General features: G+C 53.0%; 1 protein-coding gene across 2 annotated transcripts; it reads right to left on the bottom strand.

The window, feature by feature from the left end:
• Nucleotides 1-89: 89 nt before the first annotated feature.
• On the bottom strand, nt 90-7,747 carry NR1D1 (nuclear receptor subfamily 1 group D member 1). 2 transcript variants are annotated; one of them, XM_077164491.1, is made up of 9 exons: nt 6,037-6,361; nt 5,568-5,612; nt 4,084-4,419; nt 3,720-3,808; nt 3,473-3,617; nt 2,455-3,098; nt 1,955-2,140; nt 1,227-1,437; nt 90-588 (listed from the first exon to the last, which is right to left on the bottom strand). In XM_077164491.1, the coding sequence occupies exons 2-9, from the start codon at nt 5,593-5,595 to the stop codon at nt 389-391; spliced, it is 1,839 nt and encodes a 612-aa protein (XP_077020606.1). In that variant the 5' UTR covers nt 5,596-5,612; nt 6,037-6,361; the 3' UTR covers nt 90-388. The 2 variants fall into 2 exon arrangements, with proteins under 2 accessions (XP_077020606.1, XP_077020604.1); XM_077164489.1 differs by lacking the exons at nt 5,568-5,612; nt 6,037-6,361 and adding an exon at nt 7,102-7,747.
• Nucleotides 7,748-17,795: the final 10,048 nt, after the last annotated feature.

Below are 17,795 nucleotides of genomic sequence, written 5' to 3'. Positions count from 1 at the left end.
CCACAAACTGACCAGATGGCGAGGTGTCCCCCCAGTCTTGCAGTATTTTTGCCTCACCCCCCAAACGAGCACACACCACAGAAGCCAGCTCAGCTGTGAACTATTGGATTTGAGACAAGAACAGAACAAATCAGGGGGCTAGACAAGAAGGAAAGGGGGGAGGATTAGAAGGCGTGGTTTAAATAGGGGAGGATGGGGAAGTTCAGTGATGGGGGAGGGAGGCAGGTATTTACAAGAAGGCTCAGGGGGCCAGAGGCTCATCTTGGAATATTTTATAACAATATAAATAAGATTCTGGTTTGCTTTTCCTTTTCGTCTCGTAAAGGAGAGAGAAGTGCAGAGTTCGATTCTGTACAAGGGGGCAGCGGCAGAAGGCCGGCCGGGCGGGTCACTGGGCGTCTACCCGGAAGGACAGCAGCTTCTCGGAATGCATGTTGTTCAGGGTCCGCAGGTCCGGCAGCTTGAGCAGCAGCTTGGTGAAGCGGGAAGTCTCCGAGGGCCGGTTCTTCAGCACCAGAGCCCGAAGGGCCCGCAGCAGCGTGTCCTGGAGCTGCTCCACCGAAGCGGAATCCTCCATGCCCGAGCGGTCTGTGGGGAAGACGACAGCAGTGAGGCAGGCTCCTCGAGCTCCTCTGACGAGGAACCAGAGGTCTCCAAGGACCTGGTGGGCCACACAGCCTCCGCCTGACACCCCTCAGAGGGCCCAGGGGGAAGAAGGAGAAAGGGGAGGGCAACCCCTTCCCCCAGGCCTCTGCCCGCAGAGCAGGACGTGCCTGAGAGCCGGGAGCATGGGCTCAGCGGGGCTGGTCCCCTCCCATCCCACAAGGCCTCTCCTCGCCTGACCAGGCCAGACATGTCCATGCTCCCTTGCTTTTTGCTTTGTAGTTTCCCTCTGCCTGGGATGCCCTTCCCCCTTTCTCTGCCTGGCAACATCTTACTTGTCCTCTAAGGCCCCACTCAAGTGTCACCTCCTTTCCCAGCTCCCCCAGGCAGAAATAGTCTGTGCTTCCAAAGCCCTTGGTTCATGCTTCTACTGTGACACTTATCTCACTGTTTTATAATTAGTCAGGCATGAGTCTGTCTCCCAAGCTAGACTGTGTCTTAATCATGTCTGTATCCCCAGTGCCCGGCACAGGGCCTGGCATAGAGTAGGTATTCCATAAAAGGTGTGTTGAATTGAACTGCGTCCGCCTCCTGCCCCCGGGTCAGGTGAGAGCTTGACCTACCTGCAGAGACGAGCACCACCGCGGTGAAGAGGCCCAGCTCCTCCTCGGTGAGTGCCAGGGAGTTGAGCTTCTCGCTGAAGTCGAACATGGCACTGAGCAGCTCTCCCATGCCCATGGCGCCGAGCTCCTGCAGGCTGTACGTGGTGCGGCTCAGAAACATCACCGTCTGGTCCTTCACGTTGAACAGCGACGCAAAGCGCACCATCAGCACCTGAAGGGTTGGGACAGTCATCCTGGGTGGGGTGGGAGGAGCACTTGCCAAACCACCCCCAAAATTGCAGGGGAGTTGAGTCGTGCTGCTTTAGACTTCTCAGGAAAGAGTGGAGACAGTTTTTTTATGGGTAGTGGGGAGGGAGGGAGGGAGGCCAGGTAGAACCTCCTGCTGGCCTTGGTGTCCAGTAGGCCTGGATCTGAGTCTCAACTTTGTCAATTATTTTGACCTTGGGCAAGGCACTGCACCACAGTCAGTTTGTTCATATCGAGAATACAGGTAGCAGTGTACTTGAAGGCATTCGTTTGATGTAATGGGTTGTGATTAAACTTCAGTTGAGATAGCAAAGGTCCCAGCCATCCAGAGGCAAGAGTGGAGGCAGGAGTGGAAGGGATTCTGCCTCTCCCATAACATAGAGATACTGGTGTTCCAAAGCCTTTAACGCCCCTGCCCACCCCAGACATCTAGGTTCATTTCCTTCCCAAAGTCAAGAGCAGGAGTATGAAGGATCACTCACCTCAAAGGTGCCAGCCTTAAGCAGGGTGACCTGATCATGCTGAGAAAGGTCACGGAAGCCAGGGATGTGCTTGGCAAACTCTACCACCTCCCGCACAGCGGGCGTGAAACTCATAGAGAAATCCTCCCAGATCTCTTGCACAGTTCTCCCACTGCGTCCATGAGGGTACATGTTCATGGGGCATGCCTGGAGGAGGAGATGGGTTTGGGAAGGGGATATTAACCAGGCTGGCTCAAATAGGCTCTTTACGGAGCTAGGCCCCACGTTCTGCCTAGGCTAGGAGCGGGGGCCCTGGAGGATGGATCTTTCAGGTAAAGTAGCAACAGGTACCAGGTGGAGATCAGGGATTCCCAGCTAGGCTCTGCCCACGGGTTAGGGCATCCTCCCATGGGAAGAGGATATCCCTAGACTTAGCCTTCAGCCAAACCCAGCTGCCCAGCTACCCTGAGTCAAGTCCATTCTTCCAGGCCCCTTGCCCACTTCACCCCCAGTGTCCTCACCAGCAGAACGTTCTTGGAGTTGCCCTGTGGCAGACTGTTGGCAGGCGCCTCATTCTCTGGGACTGGGTACACATGGGTGGGGCATAGACGGTGCCCATTGCTGTTGGGCTGGTGGCAGCTGTGGTGGGCATGGCCAGGGTGCCAGGCAGGAGGATAAGAGGACGGGGCCTGACGTAGACCATTCAGGGCCTCATTATGACGCTGGGTGGCCATGGCATTGTTGTCATTGGGGACAGGTGGGCAGCCCTGGCTTTCCCAGCGATGTGGGGTCGTGGCCGGAGGGCTGCCTGATGCATGGTTGGCATTGAGGTTGCCAGGTGAGGTGCCTAGCTTGTCATGAGCATAGGTGAAGATCTCTCGGTGGGCGCGGGCCACCTGGGATATCACATCCTCCACTGTGGGCTCAGGGCTGGGGGATCGAGGAGGCGTCAGCTGTTGTGGGAACTGGGAAAAGCCCACTAGGGGTGAGGAGGCTGGAGCTGGGGGTGGTGAGGGGCCCATGGGGCCTGGGGTGGGGTGCTGAGTGGGTGAAGTCTCCAGCAGGCACTGGCTGCTCAACTGGTTGTTGGCCAGATTCATGGCACTCTGCATCTCAGCGAGCATCCGCTGCTTCTCTCGTTTGGGGATGCGCCCAAAACGCACAGCTGTGGCAGGATGAGAGCAGTGTCAGGAAGTTCTCATACATACCTGCATGCTTCTCTTCCTTCCTTCCTCCTGTAAGGGCAAGACCCTGAAGGCCTGGAGTTTCAAAGCAAAAAACTAAAACCAGCAAGTTCATGCCCATTGAGAGAGTTTTCTAGGTAGGGGATTGGAGTAGGGGGTGACCAGAGGGACCAATGGGAAAGAAATGAGTGTTTACCCAGGAAGATGAAGTATGGGCATCCCTTATACAAATGAGGTTCACAATATGATATACCTCAGTTTATGATTTCTTTTAAGGAGGAATAAATACAGGAACTTTGGGTAGAAGGAGGTGGGCAGGTGTGGGGATGCTTGTGGGGCAACGGTGCTGCCTCACCATCTCGAGACATGCCCACAGAGAGACACTTCTTGAAGCGACACTGCTGGCAGCGGTTGCGGTTGATGCGGACAATGGAGCAATTCTCATTTTTCAGGCACTTTTTGTACTGGATGTTCTGCTGGATGCTCCGACGGAAAAAGCCCTGGAGGGCAGGGGCAGTTATTGAACACTTCCACTTTGGTCGAGCATACCTGTCCTAGGGGTAAGGGGTCACCTGCCCAGCCCTACCCCCAACCTGCCTCACCTTGCAGCCCTCACAGGCATGCACACCGTAGTGGAAGCCAGAGGCAACGTCCCCACACACCTTACACAGTAGCACCATACCATTCAGCTCTGTGGAAAGACAGGGGCAGAGGGTGAATGGAGGGCTGCCTGAATGGCCAAAGACATGGGTCCTCCTGGGCTCAAGATTCTGAGGGAAAAGTTGAGAAGGAGCTCCAGGATCTAGGGGGAACTCAAATGGCCATGCTGGGCTGGAGAGGGGCTGCTGCAGCTTGAGAAACCTCTGAGGCCAGGACAGGCTCTGGGAGTAAGTGTGCAACTTGAAAACCACATCCCAACCTAGCCTGAGCCTGTTCCTTCCCCAAATCAGCTGGACAATTACTCACTGGTGATGTTACTGGTGCTCTTGCTGGGGGACACTCGGCTGCTGTCCTCCATGGCCACTTGTAGACCCGCTGGGGGACTCCCATTATAAAAGGAGGAGGAGGAGGAGGAAGATGAGGAAGAAGAAGGGGAGCCATCTTCACTAAGACTGGGTGGAACACTCCCAAAGGAGCGAGCCGGGTCCTGGGTGAAGGAGCCAGTGGGTGATGGTGGAAAGTAGGCAGGGCAGCCTTGGGTCAAAGACTGGAAGCTGCCATTGGAGCTGTCACTGTAGAGGGACTCCGGGCTAGTGCGGCTTGGGGAGGAGCCACTGGAGCCGATGTAGGTGATGACACCACCTGGCAAAAGAATGCAAGGGAAGGGGTGTCAGCCACCATGCCTTTGGTCCTAGCGCACCACCCTGCTCATCCCCCACCTGCCTCTCCAAAACACTGCTGGGCTCTCAGGAGTTAACATGTTGGAGCAGCTAATCTTGGAGTCCCCAGAAGAGCCACAATAAGCAAATCCCCAACACATACTAGATATATGTCAACCAACACCCAGGATCCTCTGAAGGATACTACCCAGCTTCTGCTTCGGGTGTGAGGCCCCTCCCTGGAGGCGTGGCCCCTGTGGGCATCTCACACACATGCCCGTGTGCTCTGGAGGCCTTCCTCTGGAATAGCTACCGCAGCTAATGGTTTAGTTGCCAGTGGCAAAGCTAGGGCTGGGATGAGCCGCTGAGACTCATTCACAGTGACCAGTCCTCAAACAAACAAAAAATAGCTGCTGATTTTAATACCAAGACCATTCCAGAAATGAAACCACAGAGAAGCAGCTAGCCAGCAGTGAGAAGACTGGAGGTCTTACGAGAGGGATGGAAAACCCAGTCAGTCACTACCCTCCCAAATTGGGAGGCATATTCTCCAAAGATACTGAAGGGAAAAACCTGCCCAGTCTAGTGTTCCTGGCCTTCAAGAGAGAGGGTCAGAGTGGACTCTACATCCAAGTCCAAGAAGGACTTAACAGTACAAACAGAAGATAGAAACAAAGTACAAATTGTCCAGCCTAGGGTGCTGGAATTCCCCCTTCCAGATCTCTTAGCCAGTGACAAGGACCTTGGCCCTCTAGCTACTCAGGGACTTTGGCCAACCAGGTGGCTGTTGTTCCTGTGGTATTTGCAGGAAAAAAAGTTGACCGGCCTGCCACACCTTTGCCAAGGACCTAGCTCGGCCTGCAATGGGTGGGGTGGGAAAAGAGAGGATCCTAGGACACGTGTGAGCTGACACATGCCATGCTACTGTGTCTACAGAAGCACATGTCTCGCTCACCCACTGACACACACTCAGCTGGGCAGGGATGGCCCTAAAATAGCTCAAGGTTGGTCAGGGTGAATCCAGCTCCCTCTAAAATAGTTGCACAACAGATCAGCTCCTACAGCTTCAAACCTGGGGTGGAGGGATGGAATATTTATTGGCAGTAAATGAACTTGATCGATTTCACCCACCCGCAAAAAAGGGGAGTGAGAACCTCATCCAAAGAGACTTCTGACCTGGAAGTGAGGGGCATACTCAGAAGTAGTTCTAGATCTATTACTAACTTGCTGTATGACCTCCAAGAAGTCAATTGCCCTCTCTGGGTCTCAGTTTTCCTCTCTCTGGGGAGTGGGGGGAGTAAGATGAAAGAGACCTAAGATCCTTTCATTCTGGGATGCAGTTGTTTCGGGGAGGTCCTTGGGAGGCAAACTGCTTATTGTTTGGTGGGGGTGGGGAGAAGAGAGTGCTTGCAGGACTGAGGATAGAGACGCCTGGGGAACAGAAAAATTCTGGAATATGGAGAAGCTGAGTCTGAAGGCAGTAAGCGAAGTAGGTGCAAACAGATGAATAAAGGAGTGAAGGGAAGGATGGCTAACTGTGAAGCCTCTATGGGGTGTATAAACATGAGGCCACAAAAGGTCAGGGATGGCTCCATCTTACTCCGCCTCGGAGACTGGGAAGGGATGGGCGCGCGGACAGGAAAAGGAGGCAGGCGGGGGCGGTGAGTCAGCTCAGCTTCACCCAGATCTCGGCGGGGCGGGGCGGGGCGGGAGCCGGGCCCTCAGCCGGCCTCACGTCCCGGCTCCACGTGTGCCTCTCGCACGTGGCTCCCCAACGAGGAACCCCGGAATTCTAGGCCCCGCCCTCTCCGCTTCCTGTTGGGAGCAGAAGGCCCGCCCCCGCCCCACCCCTCCGCGGTGGCCGGGTGGTGGGCTGGACCCGGAACAGTAGTTGGGTCGGGACTACCCCAGACGGGCAGAGAAGGGAACACGCGTTGCCGGGACGACTGGAGGGGCGGAGCTCATTATGTAACCGGGCCGAGAGGCAACGACCAATGGGGTGGCGGCCGAGGCTTCTGCTGAATGAAAACAAACGCAGCACGTGGGCCCGGCTCCGCGGCCATGTGAGCCCTCCCGGCAGCCAGGGCGCAGTGCTGCTCGCACCACTCTCTGGGCTCCTCAAGTGCCGCTCCCTACTGGCACTGAGGATTCTCCGGAGAGATCCGGCCGGCTCTCCCCGCCCCTCCCGCTCAGGGCCCCGACTGCCCCAAAGCGTCTCAGATTCCCGCGAGCCTGCGGGAATTAAAAGGGCAAGGGAGGAGAGAGGGGGTTTCTTTTTCTAAGAAGGCCAGGCATGCCACAGCTACGGGTGGACAGATGGGGGCGTTATGGGGCACTACTTCAAAGCTCTCAGTCCCCTTCAACTGTTCCTCGCACAAGCACCCTCTCTCCATTTCCTCCAGCCCGGGTCTTTCCTCTAATTCGGGTCCTTCAGACTCAAGGAAGCTTTGGGACCCTGCAGGGGGTGGCGGTAGGGCTCTTAGAGCGCATTCCCAGCCGAACAACCCGCTCTGGAAATCCCACCCTATAGCACCTCAGCACACTAACGAGTCCCGGCAGAGCAAGTCCCCAGGTCCTTATAAAGTTCCTCTTGTTATAAGGCGTAGATAGAGTTGGGAAGACAGTGACAGACCAGGGGTGATGATAGTAAAGGAATCAACAGTACCTGTGTTGTTGTTGGAATCCAGGGTCGTCATGTCTTCACCAGCTGAGCGCGGTCATTCAAACTGGACCTTGACGCAAACTGGAGGCTGCGATAGCCGCTGTCGCCCCCTGGGCACCGGTTGAGGGCGGGGAGTGGACCCCGCGGCTCACAAGCAGGATCCGGGGCACTCTGCAACAAGGTCTTGGGGCGACCGAACTGCAGCCCTGCAGAAGCGGAGGACGCTGAGGCAAGGGAGGTCTGCTTTGCATGGGAAGAGCACACAGAGAGTGCGGGGAGAGGGGTGGAAACTAGCCAGTGGTTCTGGCTAGAAGGTAGCAGGAAAGGTCGGGTCTCTGCAGTGTACGAAGAGCCACTGCCTGAAGGCTCCGCAGCGCGGCAGCGTAGAGAATCTGGAGCTCCAGGTGCAAAAGTCCCAAGGGGAGAGAGGTTGCAGCCAGGAAGTAAGTAGGTGATGGAGGAAAAAAGGGGCACCCAAGCGCAAAGAGGAGAGACGTGTGCCCTGCTACGTTCCCTCAGCAGCAATATTTCACTCTGCCAATCTCAGCCGCCTTTTGCCCAAGTCGCTTTCCCTGGGACATCGGGCTCTGCGCAGGCGCCAGCAACCCCGGGTTCCCGGGCCGCACGCGGCACTGTAGAAGGTACCATGTGATCCCAGGGAGCGCCTCGTGCCCCAGTGACACACTTTTCCAGAAGCAGGCACGTTGAGCTCCGTGCGCGTGCGCAACGCGGAGGCTTTCGGGATTTGTAGTCCACTGAGGAAACGGCGCGTCTGCGTATATTTCTCTCTTTCTGCTTTGCAGAAGCTCCTTCTGGGATCGGGGAAGTGTTGCGGGTGGGGTGAGGTGCCCTGAATAGTCAGAGTGGCGTGTTTGGAAAGACTGTGTGGCAGGGGCATGTGAATTCCTGGGGAATGACTGGCAATCTTGGCTGCTCCCTAGGAGATCAAAGCTAGCAGGCCCTTTCTGCAAACCTTGCAAACGTGAGGGCTTCACGTGATTGCAGAACTGACCTCAGCCTGAGGTTACTGTTGACACGGGAAAGGCAACAACAGGGGAGGGAGGTTTCCCCGGAGTCAGGAGCTTACCCTGCCTTCTGCTCCAGGGGCTAAGTCCTGAGACCAAAGGAAAATGTGACCCCTTTTCCCTTTTATGCCCCTTAGGGAGAACACCCCCAGGAAAAGGAGCTGCCATGTGGGTGGGGATGTCCCTGGGGACTCCGTTTGCTTGTATGATACCACCCCACCCACTTGAGGTGACTTTGGGGTGAGTCATTTCCCTTTGTCTGGGAAGAAAAGGGACAAGGGAGAACTGTGTGGTGAAAGTGTTTTGAGTTCCTAAATGAATGGGACCAGAGGTGAGGCAGGGGCCTAGAATAGCACCCCTACTTCCCCACCCCCCTCTGTGCTTCAGGGTAGTATGTGGATTCCACAGAAAGTCATGACTCAGAGAGAACTTGATGATCATGGTAACACTCCCTCTCTTTATTGATGAGGAAAATGAAACTTAGAAGTGACTGACCCAAGGCCAGATATCTATTGCTAATTTCATCTGACCACCCTGAACATCAGGGAGATGGGCAAATGAGCAAGGGAAACACCAGGCAAGGGATTTGTTGTTGTTGTTGTTTTCTCACGAAAGGGATTTGAAATGGCCAGTATCTCGCTTACAGCAGCAGTTGCCCCATTAGTAAAAACAGGTCTCAAGTTGAGGCCTCAACTGTGAAAGGACTTGGGTTGGAGGGACAGATGGGAGCTTGCTCTCTAAGCAGCCAAGTGAACCAGAGCCACCTGCTGCTTCCTGCTAATTCTTCCTTGGCCCCAGTACTTCTGGGGAGGGTTTTCTACACATAGGAGCCCTTCACTTGTTCACAGCCGATCCTGGAGCAGGACTGATGAATATAGAGAAACATGATAATCACCAAAGAGGTGGCAAAAAGGAGGGATGTGGGCACCAAGGAAGGAATAAGCTGAATAGTGGAAGGCACTTCTGAGAGGACATTGAGGTTAATCGAAGGGAGGTAGCTGGACTGCTGACTCCCTAGAATGAGCTCCCTAAAATGGGCTGGGCTTTAGCTTTATTCCCTGCCCCCAAGAAAGCAGGGGAGAAAGGGCAGTGGGCTTTTCCATCCTGCCTGCTGGCCCTTTGGCCCAGAGCTGGGAAGCTACAACAGAGTATGGGAGGAGCTGGGAGGGGCTAGGACAAACAAGGGGAGAGGCTTTTCAGGAAAACTCAGCTCTGAACCAGCTTCCATCCCCTCTCCCTCCTCTTGCCAAGCTCTAGAGAGAAAGCTGGGAGGTGAATGCCCTGACATTGCCTACCCTCTCTGCTTTTGCTGACTCTTCCTCAGAGCCAGGACCTGGACGAGGCATGACCTCAAGTTCCCCACCAGCCCTGGCACCACCACTGGCACATTCCCTTTGGTGGTCCTAGATCATCCACAAGACCCATAGCTGTGTTATGCCTGTGGTGGTCCTGCACACCCCCTGTTCCACTTGCTCCATATTTATTCCTATAAACACATACGGAAAGGACCTGGGGTCAAGATTCTCTCCCTGAGTTTTGCAGCCAGTGAGGAGGAGGGAGCAGAGGCAGCGAAAGCTGAAATCCAGTCTGCCTAACTCTACTCTTGGCAAGAAGCTGGGTTGTTTTGCAGTCTGTGTGTGCTGTGAAGGCTGAGGCTGGGAAAGAGATGGCAAAGGAGGGGGTTACCTCTGCTCTTTCCTTTCTCTGCACATCTAATAGGGTTCCTCCTTTTCTCCCTAACAAAGAAGAAACTTTGGAGTTTTCCTTCCACAACGGGAAAGAAGAATACAGAAGAATGAAGAGGCAAGGCTCTCCCTTGGTTCCAGAGGCTTCTAGTCCATCCACCCTGCTCCTCTCTCCTCCAGAAGCTTCTGGAAGAAGGGCAGAGGCTGTAGGACCCAAAGCCACAAAGGGGGTTAGGGGAGGGGGAAGCTAGGGTGTCTGGTCTTTGAGGACCAGGAGTACAATCTTTCACCTCTCCTTCTCCTCAACTTTAACCTTAAGGCAACAGCACATGACAACATAACCCTCCCTCCCCCACCAGCTTGGAATCCCAATTTACTTCTTCACACATACACACACTACCCCCCCCCCCCCCCCCCCCCCCCCGCACACAACCCTCCCTCTCTCTTCCTCCCATAGATTCAGCCCAAAACGGGACTGGACGCTTAACAAACAATGCTCAGATTGCATCTATATGTAATGGATGCAAGGCACAGCACTAGCTGTATGTTGCAACTACTTCCACTCACATTCCTCAGAGTCTGGGATTCTGGGGACTGATCTCACCATCTAGGGGCAGAGTTGGATTCTCTGTGTGTGTGTGTAGTTTGTCTTTTTTTCCCCTTCAAATACGTCTTTAATTCTCTTGGAATTAAAAGGAGAACAGAAGAAATAGAGGAAGGAAAAGGGTTTGAAAGTTTTGAGCTCCAGTCAGAGAGAGAGAGAGTGTGTGTGTGTGTGTGTGTGTGTGAGAGAGAGAGAGAGATGGTATGATTGTGTATGCAAAACTGCATGTGCAAGTACATAAGTGTGAATGGCATGAGTATGTGTGTGGGTTTGAGCTAAATCTATATTCCTTGCCAGCAGGTTGTTCTGGGTAGCAGGGCAACACCCTGTGTAAATCCTGGGTGGCCTGAATCTTGGGCAGACTGCTTGACTGACTGACTGAGGGTGGGTCCTCGCTGAAAACCAGGTCAGGCTTCGCTCGGTGCCTTCCCATCCCCCTCCTTTCTTACCAAGTAAACCACTTCTTAGGGTATAAACCTGCCTGCCCAGGTGATGCAAACCCGGGACAGAAATCTTGAGCATGTCCCAGAATCAGGTAACCAGCCATGTGCCCAGGAGAGACCCATTCTCTGCCCTCCTTTATCCTTTTCCTATTCTCTGAAAGGCCAGCTAACTTTTCCTCACCCTCCCAAAGCCCTGATGTCTTGGAGAGAATTTCAAGAAGGTGCCACAGGAGAGATAAAGTCTGAATAACTTGTTATTTGGGAGAGTTGGAGAAGGAAAGTGTGAGGCATGACCCAGGACTGGGTTCCACAGATGTGTTTTGCCTTGGATTCTATCTTTACCTCACTCACAAACTCCTTACAAGGAAAGGAAATAATATGTATTAAAAACCAGTTGTAAGCCAGACACTATGTTAAGTGCTTTACACACATTATCTTACGTAATATCCACAACGCTATGCTGTAGGTCTCATTCTTACTTTCGAGTTAAGGAAACTGAGACAGAGGTCTACTAACTTGCCCAGGATGCTACAGATACTAGGGGATGTGTCTTGAGCTGTTATTTGCTTAAGATGGAGAAGATACCACATTGAAGAACAGTGGGGGCTAATGGAGATGACTGAAGGGGCTAGACCTCCCTCAGCTCTCCTTGGAACTACCACTACTACTGTCACAGTGAAAATGACAGTGTTAAGGATTCAACCCAGTCCTGAGGTTAAAACTGCACTAGCAGCACTGAACTCCCCAGAGAGAATGTTTACTCCAGGTCATGTCTGAGCACCAAGCCCCGTCTGTTTTTTCCCAAGCAATGATGTTGTTTGGAAGCGAGGGAGCAAAGCCTGAAGGACCCCTGACTCCTGCTCCACAAGAACCTCCACTTTCCAGAACCTGTCATCAATCCAACCACATTTCCTCATTTGCTCTTCTCCTCACTCTTTCCTCTCTCCCTACATTAACCTCTTCTAGATATAATGGTAGAAGGGGAGTGGAATAGGGTTAAGACACACACACACACACATACACACAGACACACGCAAACAAAAACACTTCTGCATAGACCACTACAGAGGTGAGTAACTGAAGCAAGCATCTGAATTCTCTTCTGTGCCCAATCTCCTGGCTTTGGAGTCTGCTGCTAGTGATGAGGGGAGAGGGGCAGCCAGGATCCTTTAAAGAACCCATTAAAGACTCTCTGCTTCTGTCTTGTCAAGGATCTTGGTGCTTCCTTCCAGGGGATATACTAAGAATGGATTAGTTGAGAGTGTGAAAACCCATCAAGGACAGACATAAATTGCACAAAAAGCCCTAAGGAGACAACATTCTGATTCGCCAATGAATTGTTTGAGGAATGTCCACCTCTAAAACCAGCCCTTCCTAAAGCCACTGTCCTGGATGAGTGCTTCTTCAGCATAAGCTTTCGGGAACCCAAAGGAAGGTTTCTCCTTTCAGAGGCCAGGACCGCGTACCACATCACAGAATTCTGGAGCTACCATGGACTATCCTTGGTAATGGAAGTCTAAGTCCTAGCTTGCTATTTTTCTGGCATGGGATCACTCCTCTTGGATTGGGGGAGGAGGTAGTGGCCTCTAGGACATGCTATCCTGAGTCCATCTGTCCAACTTTGCCATGGTGGTAACGGATTCCATGATCTGTTACCTGCCCATTGGCTGCCCTGAGACTCTGTAGAACTGAGATACAGAGGAATAAGTGGGTAGGGGTGGGGGGTTAAGGAAGTGTCTGTGTGCCTGTCTCTGTCTCTACCCTTTACCCCAAACCCTAACTTGACCCCTCTTTATATCCAGTGTTTCCCCATTCCTGGGGCCTCTGCTGATCTCCAGGAAGCTGCCTGGAGCGGCCAGAGGCTCATGACAGTCCTCGTGAGCAGTATGGACCTCGGAGGAGCCAGAGCCTGGGCAAGCGTTAGGGGCCTTGTGTAGCTTCTGGGAGGCTTACATAAACACTGGCTGTGATGGGAGGGAAAGGGGGGTGCAATGGGCTGCCCAGGAAAAAAGCAACCACCCCCCCTCCAGCTCAGCCTGAGTGGAAAGAAGGAAAAGGCTCATTTTCCCCTCCTCCCACCCTTCTTCCCTGGTCTGCAGCTGTTAGTTGGACTGGAAAGACTGCGGTATCTTGGTGGAGGGGGGGACCTAGGAAGGAGAGAGAGGATGCGACTTCACAAATTTGGACTCCCTCCCCTTCCAAATTGGGGAAGGGGGGAAGCAATTTGCCAAAGAGATTTTCAATGCCACTTGAAGGAGCTTCGGCTCATTAGAATGCGCAGTTTGCACCCTGGAAAAAAAAATTGTGCTGGTTGCAAAAATGCAGACGTGTGTAGGGGTCCAGCAGAGATTAAAAAAAAAAAGCGCTAGCTCTGCAATGCAGGATCTGCAAAGTTTTGGTGTGATGAGGAAATGTGGGTCGTGCTCATTTCATTTGCTTGTTCCTGCTAACCTACTGTCCGCCTGACTTCAGCACAGTCACATCCCAGCAAGAAGCACTGCCGCTCAGAAATGGGGTCATGGGGGGAGGGGGTGGAGCAGAGGGCTGAAAGTGGGGGGTCTGGGGACAGAATGCTGAGAGAAGGACCCACGGGGCTTGGAAGGCCAGGCAGGTAGGAGGAGATGTTTCAATAGGGGATGGAAGCTGAGCTTGTTTTTCATGCCCAAGTTTGATCTCCAGCTGGACAGGGGTTAGTGTGAAGCCCTTCCAAATCTCCCCCAGCCCAGAAGACACCAACTCATCAGCTCATTCCCATCCCTAACAGGCAGGGAACCTTCCCTTTCCTGTCCATTAACCTCTGCTACCAGACCACTGCTACAGAGAGAACCCTTGCTCCATGTCCCCAGCCCTGAACATCCCTGAACTCTCCTTGTTCCAATTATGAGATGGGCACTTGCTGCATCTGTGTGTGACATCCTCCTTCCTAGAAAGAGGGGAGCTGGCAGTCTGATTTGGGGTCCCAGGAAGCAGAGAAGTCACATCTTGGCTCTGGTCTGACATCAGCGCATCCACACAAGGGCTAGGCTGGCCATTCTGGGCTCATGGGTTGGGGAGGCTCTTTGTTCACTTGGGACTTAAGGCTGCGGATTGGTGTAAATGCAAGGGGCTGCCTGGGAGGGGAGTAAGCCTTGGGAAACCATGTTTCCTTCCTGGGTGTTTGCCCCACTGGTGGCTCAGAAGAGACAAAGGATAAAGAGGCGAGTGATAAGGAGAACCAGCCCAGTGCCCTTTTATTCTTTTCTCAGCTTTCCTCGTATTTCCCCGGCCAGTGGAGGACAGCCGAGTGTTTGCACCGGCTCTGGGGCTCACGCGGGCTGCTGGGGTCACATGGCCTGGGCATGTGCAGCCTGCTCCATTTCTACCACAACAACTCGCTCATAAACAGCCCGGCTGCTGCGGCGGTGGCAGCAGAGACATGTGCAAGTGAGGGGGTGGGGCACGTGGCCCTGCCCGAGCCAAGGGAAGGCGCTCGCTCAGCACTGCCTCTTCCCCTCCCCAACACTGGTGCTGCCTTGCCACAGGAAATTCCTAGTGCTCTGATGCTACTGCAAAACATGTTTTTGGGAAGTGACTTTCAATATGGATGGAGTCAACAGACTAATTTAAAAAGAGGTAGAATGGATAATTTGTCTGAGACCAATTTATGCTTGTCTTTGCCCTATCTTTCTTACTTGCATCTTCTCACTCTGCTTAGAGACTCCCTGTACATGTTGGGGGTATCGGGGTCGGGGCGGGGGGGGGGGGGGGGGGGGGGGGAGGGCCAAGCAAGAGTCGTGTTCACCGTTCTTAGCTGTTTCTTCCTCCTAAACTATGTAAAGTTGGAGCCAATCAGGTCTGCAAGGTGAGTTGGGGTGAGGGCTAAGGTGCTCTAAGACAGCAGTTCTCAAGATGTGTTCCCAGGATCAGCACACATTACTATCACCTGAAAACTGTTGGAAATGCAAAGTCTCAGGCCCTACCCCAGGTGGATTGCATCAGAAACTCCGAGGGTAGAGCCTCGCAATCTGAGTTGTAATAAACCTTCCAGGTGATTCTGGTGGATCCTGAAATCTGAGAACTATGGCTTTAGGGCTTCATTCCTTACCTGTCAGTTCTGTAGGAAAACCTAGCCCAGGATCTGCACCGGTGGCCACCCTCCTCCTTTGTGTTCCATCATCTCAAAGTTTAGTCAGAGAGTGTTACCAGATTCAGTTCGACTCTGCATAAAAAGCATTTATGGAGTGCCACTGTGTGAACAGATCTAGGGAAATGAGGGCAAATGGTGTAGCAGTAGTGGGAAGATGAGTAGCTGAGATTTCAAAAGTAAGGGGAAGGTACTGGGAGAAGAATGAAGAGAGAAGGCTAAGATTATTATTGTTCATCCTTCCTCCATCTTATGTGCTTTTTTTCTTGTCCTGAAGCTCCCATTAGAACAATTGTTTGTGGTTTAAATTGTTTTGAGGCTGGAGGTAGAAATTGGTCCCTTGACAACTTTTGCTGGCCACAGGGACTCTCCATGTGTAACTAAAAGAATATGAGCATCACACATACATGCACAAACGCATACTCCTTGGTGTCTCAGGAAAAGGGGTAGGGAGAGCCAAGAAAAGGAATAAGATCCCAGAGGGTTGGAAGTACCCAGGGCAAAATGAGTTTTACAGAAAACAAGCAGGAAAAGTCTTTCAATGCCGGAGGGTGGGACAACCCTTGGCCTATTCCAGCTTCCTGAGACCCAGAAACCAGGGGAAGCAAGGGGTCCCTAAAGCAAGTCACAAAGGCTCCTGAGAGTGAAACTTGAGTTGGGAAGACGACTGGAGAATAGGGGGTGGACACCAAATCCAAAGGGTTTCCTTATACAGGCAAACAGAGAAAATATGGGAAAGGGATAGAGATGTGCCCCAGCCCCTCTCCTCTGGCCATCCCTCCCTCCTCTATCCCTATGCCTGGGGGGAGCAGCCACTCTAGAGACTGTCCTTCACAACGCTAAGTCTGACCTCTCTCATTCTTTTTTTTTTTGAGGAATATCCTTCTGATTCTCATAGAGTCTTTTCTCTTGCTTCTCTGTAAAGCTTCCTCTCTGTCCCTGAAATGCACTGGGCTCAAGTTGCAGACAGCCCTGCAGGCTCAGCTGCAGTGACCTACATGGGTTCTCCCCACTAAGCCTCGGTTGTGGGGGCTGAAGTTCAAGATAGGAACTTGGGAATCTGGCACAGGTCAGTGGATGATGACATCAGGCCGACAAGCTGCAAAAGTGGCACTGAGGGACCTAGAGGTAGGAAAGCCCCACAGGAGTGAGCTCTCACTTCAACATTTGAGGCCCTCTTATGGTCAATAACAGAAGACTTTCCTCTCCCGAATGCAAAAACATTTCTGAACAGTGACCTTTTGGAGAGGAGCCAGAGGTTCCCTGCAGGCCTGGCCTCTATTTATTAGATTTGGGCATGGTTTCTCCCTGCTCCCCATTCTTTTGGAATCATTGCAGTCCTGCTGCAGCTGACGAGAAAGATTTTATTGGCCTTGATGTGGTCCAGAAGTTCAGATTTTGGATGATTTATTTCAGGAAATGGAGGCTGACTAGAAGTCAGATATGCAGAAATCCAGTCCCAGGCTTTACTGTGCAGAGTCTCATGTACTTCTTTAAACACAAGTTTATCTTAGACTCTAAGAAGCATCCAGTCTTAGGGGCTTAGCACTCCCCCAGAGCTGAATAACCATTTACAAACCCCTTACCTCAGGACCCTGGCAGCTGAATCCCTCCTTCCAGCTATTCTAGGCTTTCTGGAGCAAAGGAAGGCAGGTTCTGAAGTGGGTTGTTTTCCCTCTCTCCCACTATAAACCACAATGTTTTACGATTTCCACCACCAACAGATTGTGGATGTTTTGTCCTGGCAAGGAAATACTATGGGGGGGGGGGGGGGCGGGTGTGAGTTAGGTGGTGGTATAGATGAGCAATAGATGAGGCTTTTGCTTAACAGAGAGAGAGTGCACGCAGGGGGTCTGGGTCTGGGTGGCTGTCCTGGCCAAAGGGCTTTCCCTTGGCCAAGCCCTACTCCAAAGCCCAGAAAGTCCAAAGCCTGGTTCCCAGCCAGGGAGAGAGTATTCTTTAGGACTCTGACAGGCTGGGGGATGGTGGTGGTGTTCTGACTACAGCCACGGGGGAGGGGAAGGAAGCACTCAGGGGAGGAAATGACCACTGAGACGGGGGTAAGCATTAGAGGCCTGGAGCTAGTTCCATAAGGCCCTTTTAAAGAGAAGGGCTGAGGCCGGATGCCTTCCCAAGGGACAAGGGTCTGCAGGCTCAGGGTACATACCCCTGGGTCAGCCTCTCTGCTCAGGGTCATCCCAGATGTCCCAAATTGTCCTCCTCTGGCAGCACCTCTCTCCCCCCCCCCCCTTTTCTCTGGGTCTGTGGTTGAGCTCTGGAGCCCCTGAGTGGTTAAAGGTGGGAACTGCAGCTGGGCTGGGGGAGGAGCCCATCTGGTGTCTCTCTGGCCTGCCCACTCTGCCCCTCCCTTTTCCTCCCCCAAGGCCCTGGACTCTGGAAATAGTACATGGTAATGGGAGCGCTGACAGATGCTGAGTTATAGGACAGCAAGTGTCTCAGCCAGAGTCCTCAGCATTCTAGCTTGATCGCTTTGGGGCTGTCCCCTTGAAAGTAGATGCCCCAAGATTCTTCTCATTCCATCACACACATTGCTCGTTAAGGTTCCCCTGAGTAGCAGACTTCTTGGCTACACTGAGATCCCCCTCCTTGGGCCCAGAGCTTGTAGCTCTTGGGCCATCTACTACTCATGGCCCCTATGACCTTGGAGGGACAAATAGCCCCGTGTTAATTCTGTATGGCTCCTGATTTTAAATTTACCCTTCCCAGTCCACATTACTTAGATCTACCCCTCCTTCTCGGAGCACTATCCAATGAACAACTCTTTGCCTCAGTCAGCCTCCAACCTCATACGTTTCA

This window comes from Tamandua tetradactyla, chromosome 6 (genome assembly GCF_023851605.1).
Source record: "Tamandua tetradactyla isolate mTamTet1 chromosome 6, mTamTet1.pri, whole genome shotgun sequence".
Lineage (NCBI taxonomy): Eukaryota > Metazoa > Chordata > Mammalia > Pilosa > Myrmecophagidae > Tamandua > Tamandua tetradactyla.
Note: the sequence above shows the minus strand (reverse complement) of the source record. Positions and strands in the feature narration are given on the sequence as shown.

Excerpts from the sequence above, each read along its gene's own strand:
- NR1D1 (XM_077164489.1), bottom strand. The coding sequence starts at position 7,132 with ATGACGACCCTGGATTCCAACAACAACACAG. Across the intron at positions 3,809-4,083 it reads GAGCACCAGTAACATCACCA|AGCTGAATGGTATGGTGCTA; the intron begins GTGAGTAATTGT and ends GTCTTTCCACAG. Across the intron at positions 1,438-1,954 it reads TTAAGGCTGGCACCTTTGAG|GTGCTGATGGTGCGCTTTGC; the intron begins GTGAGTGATCCT and ends CCAACCCTTCAG.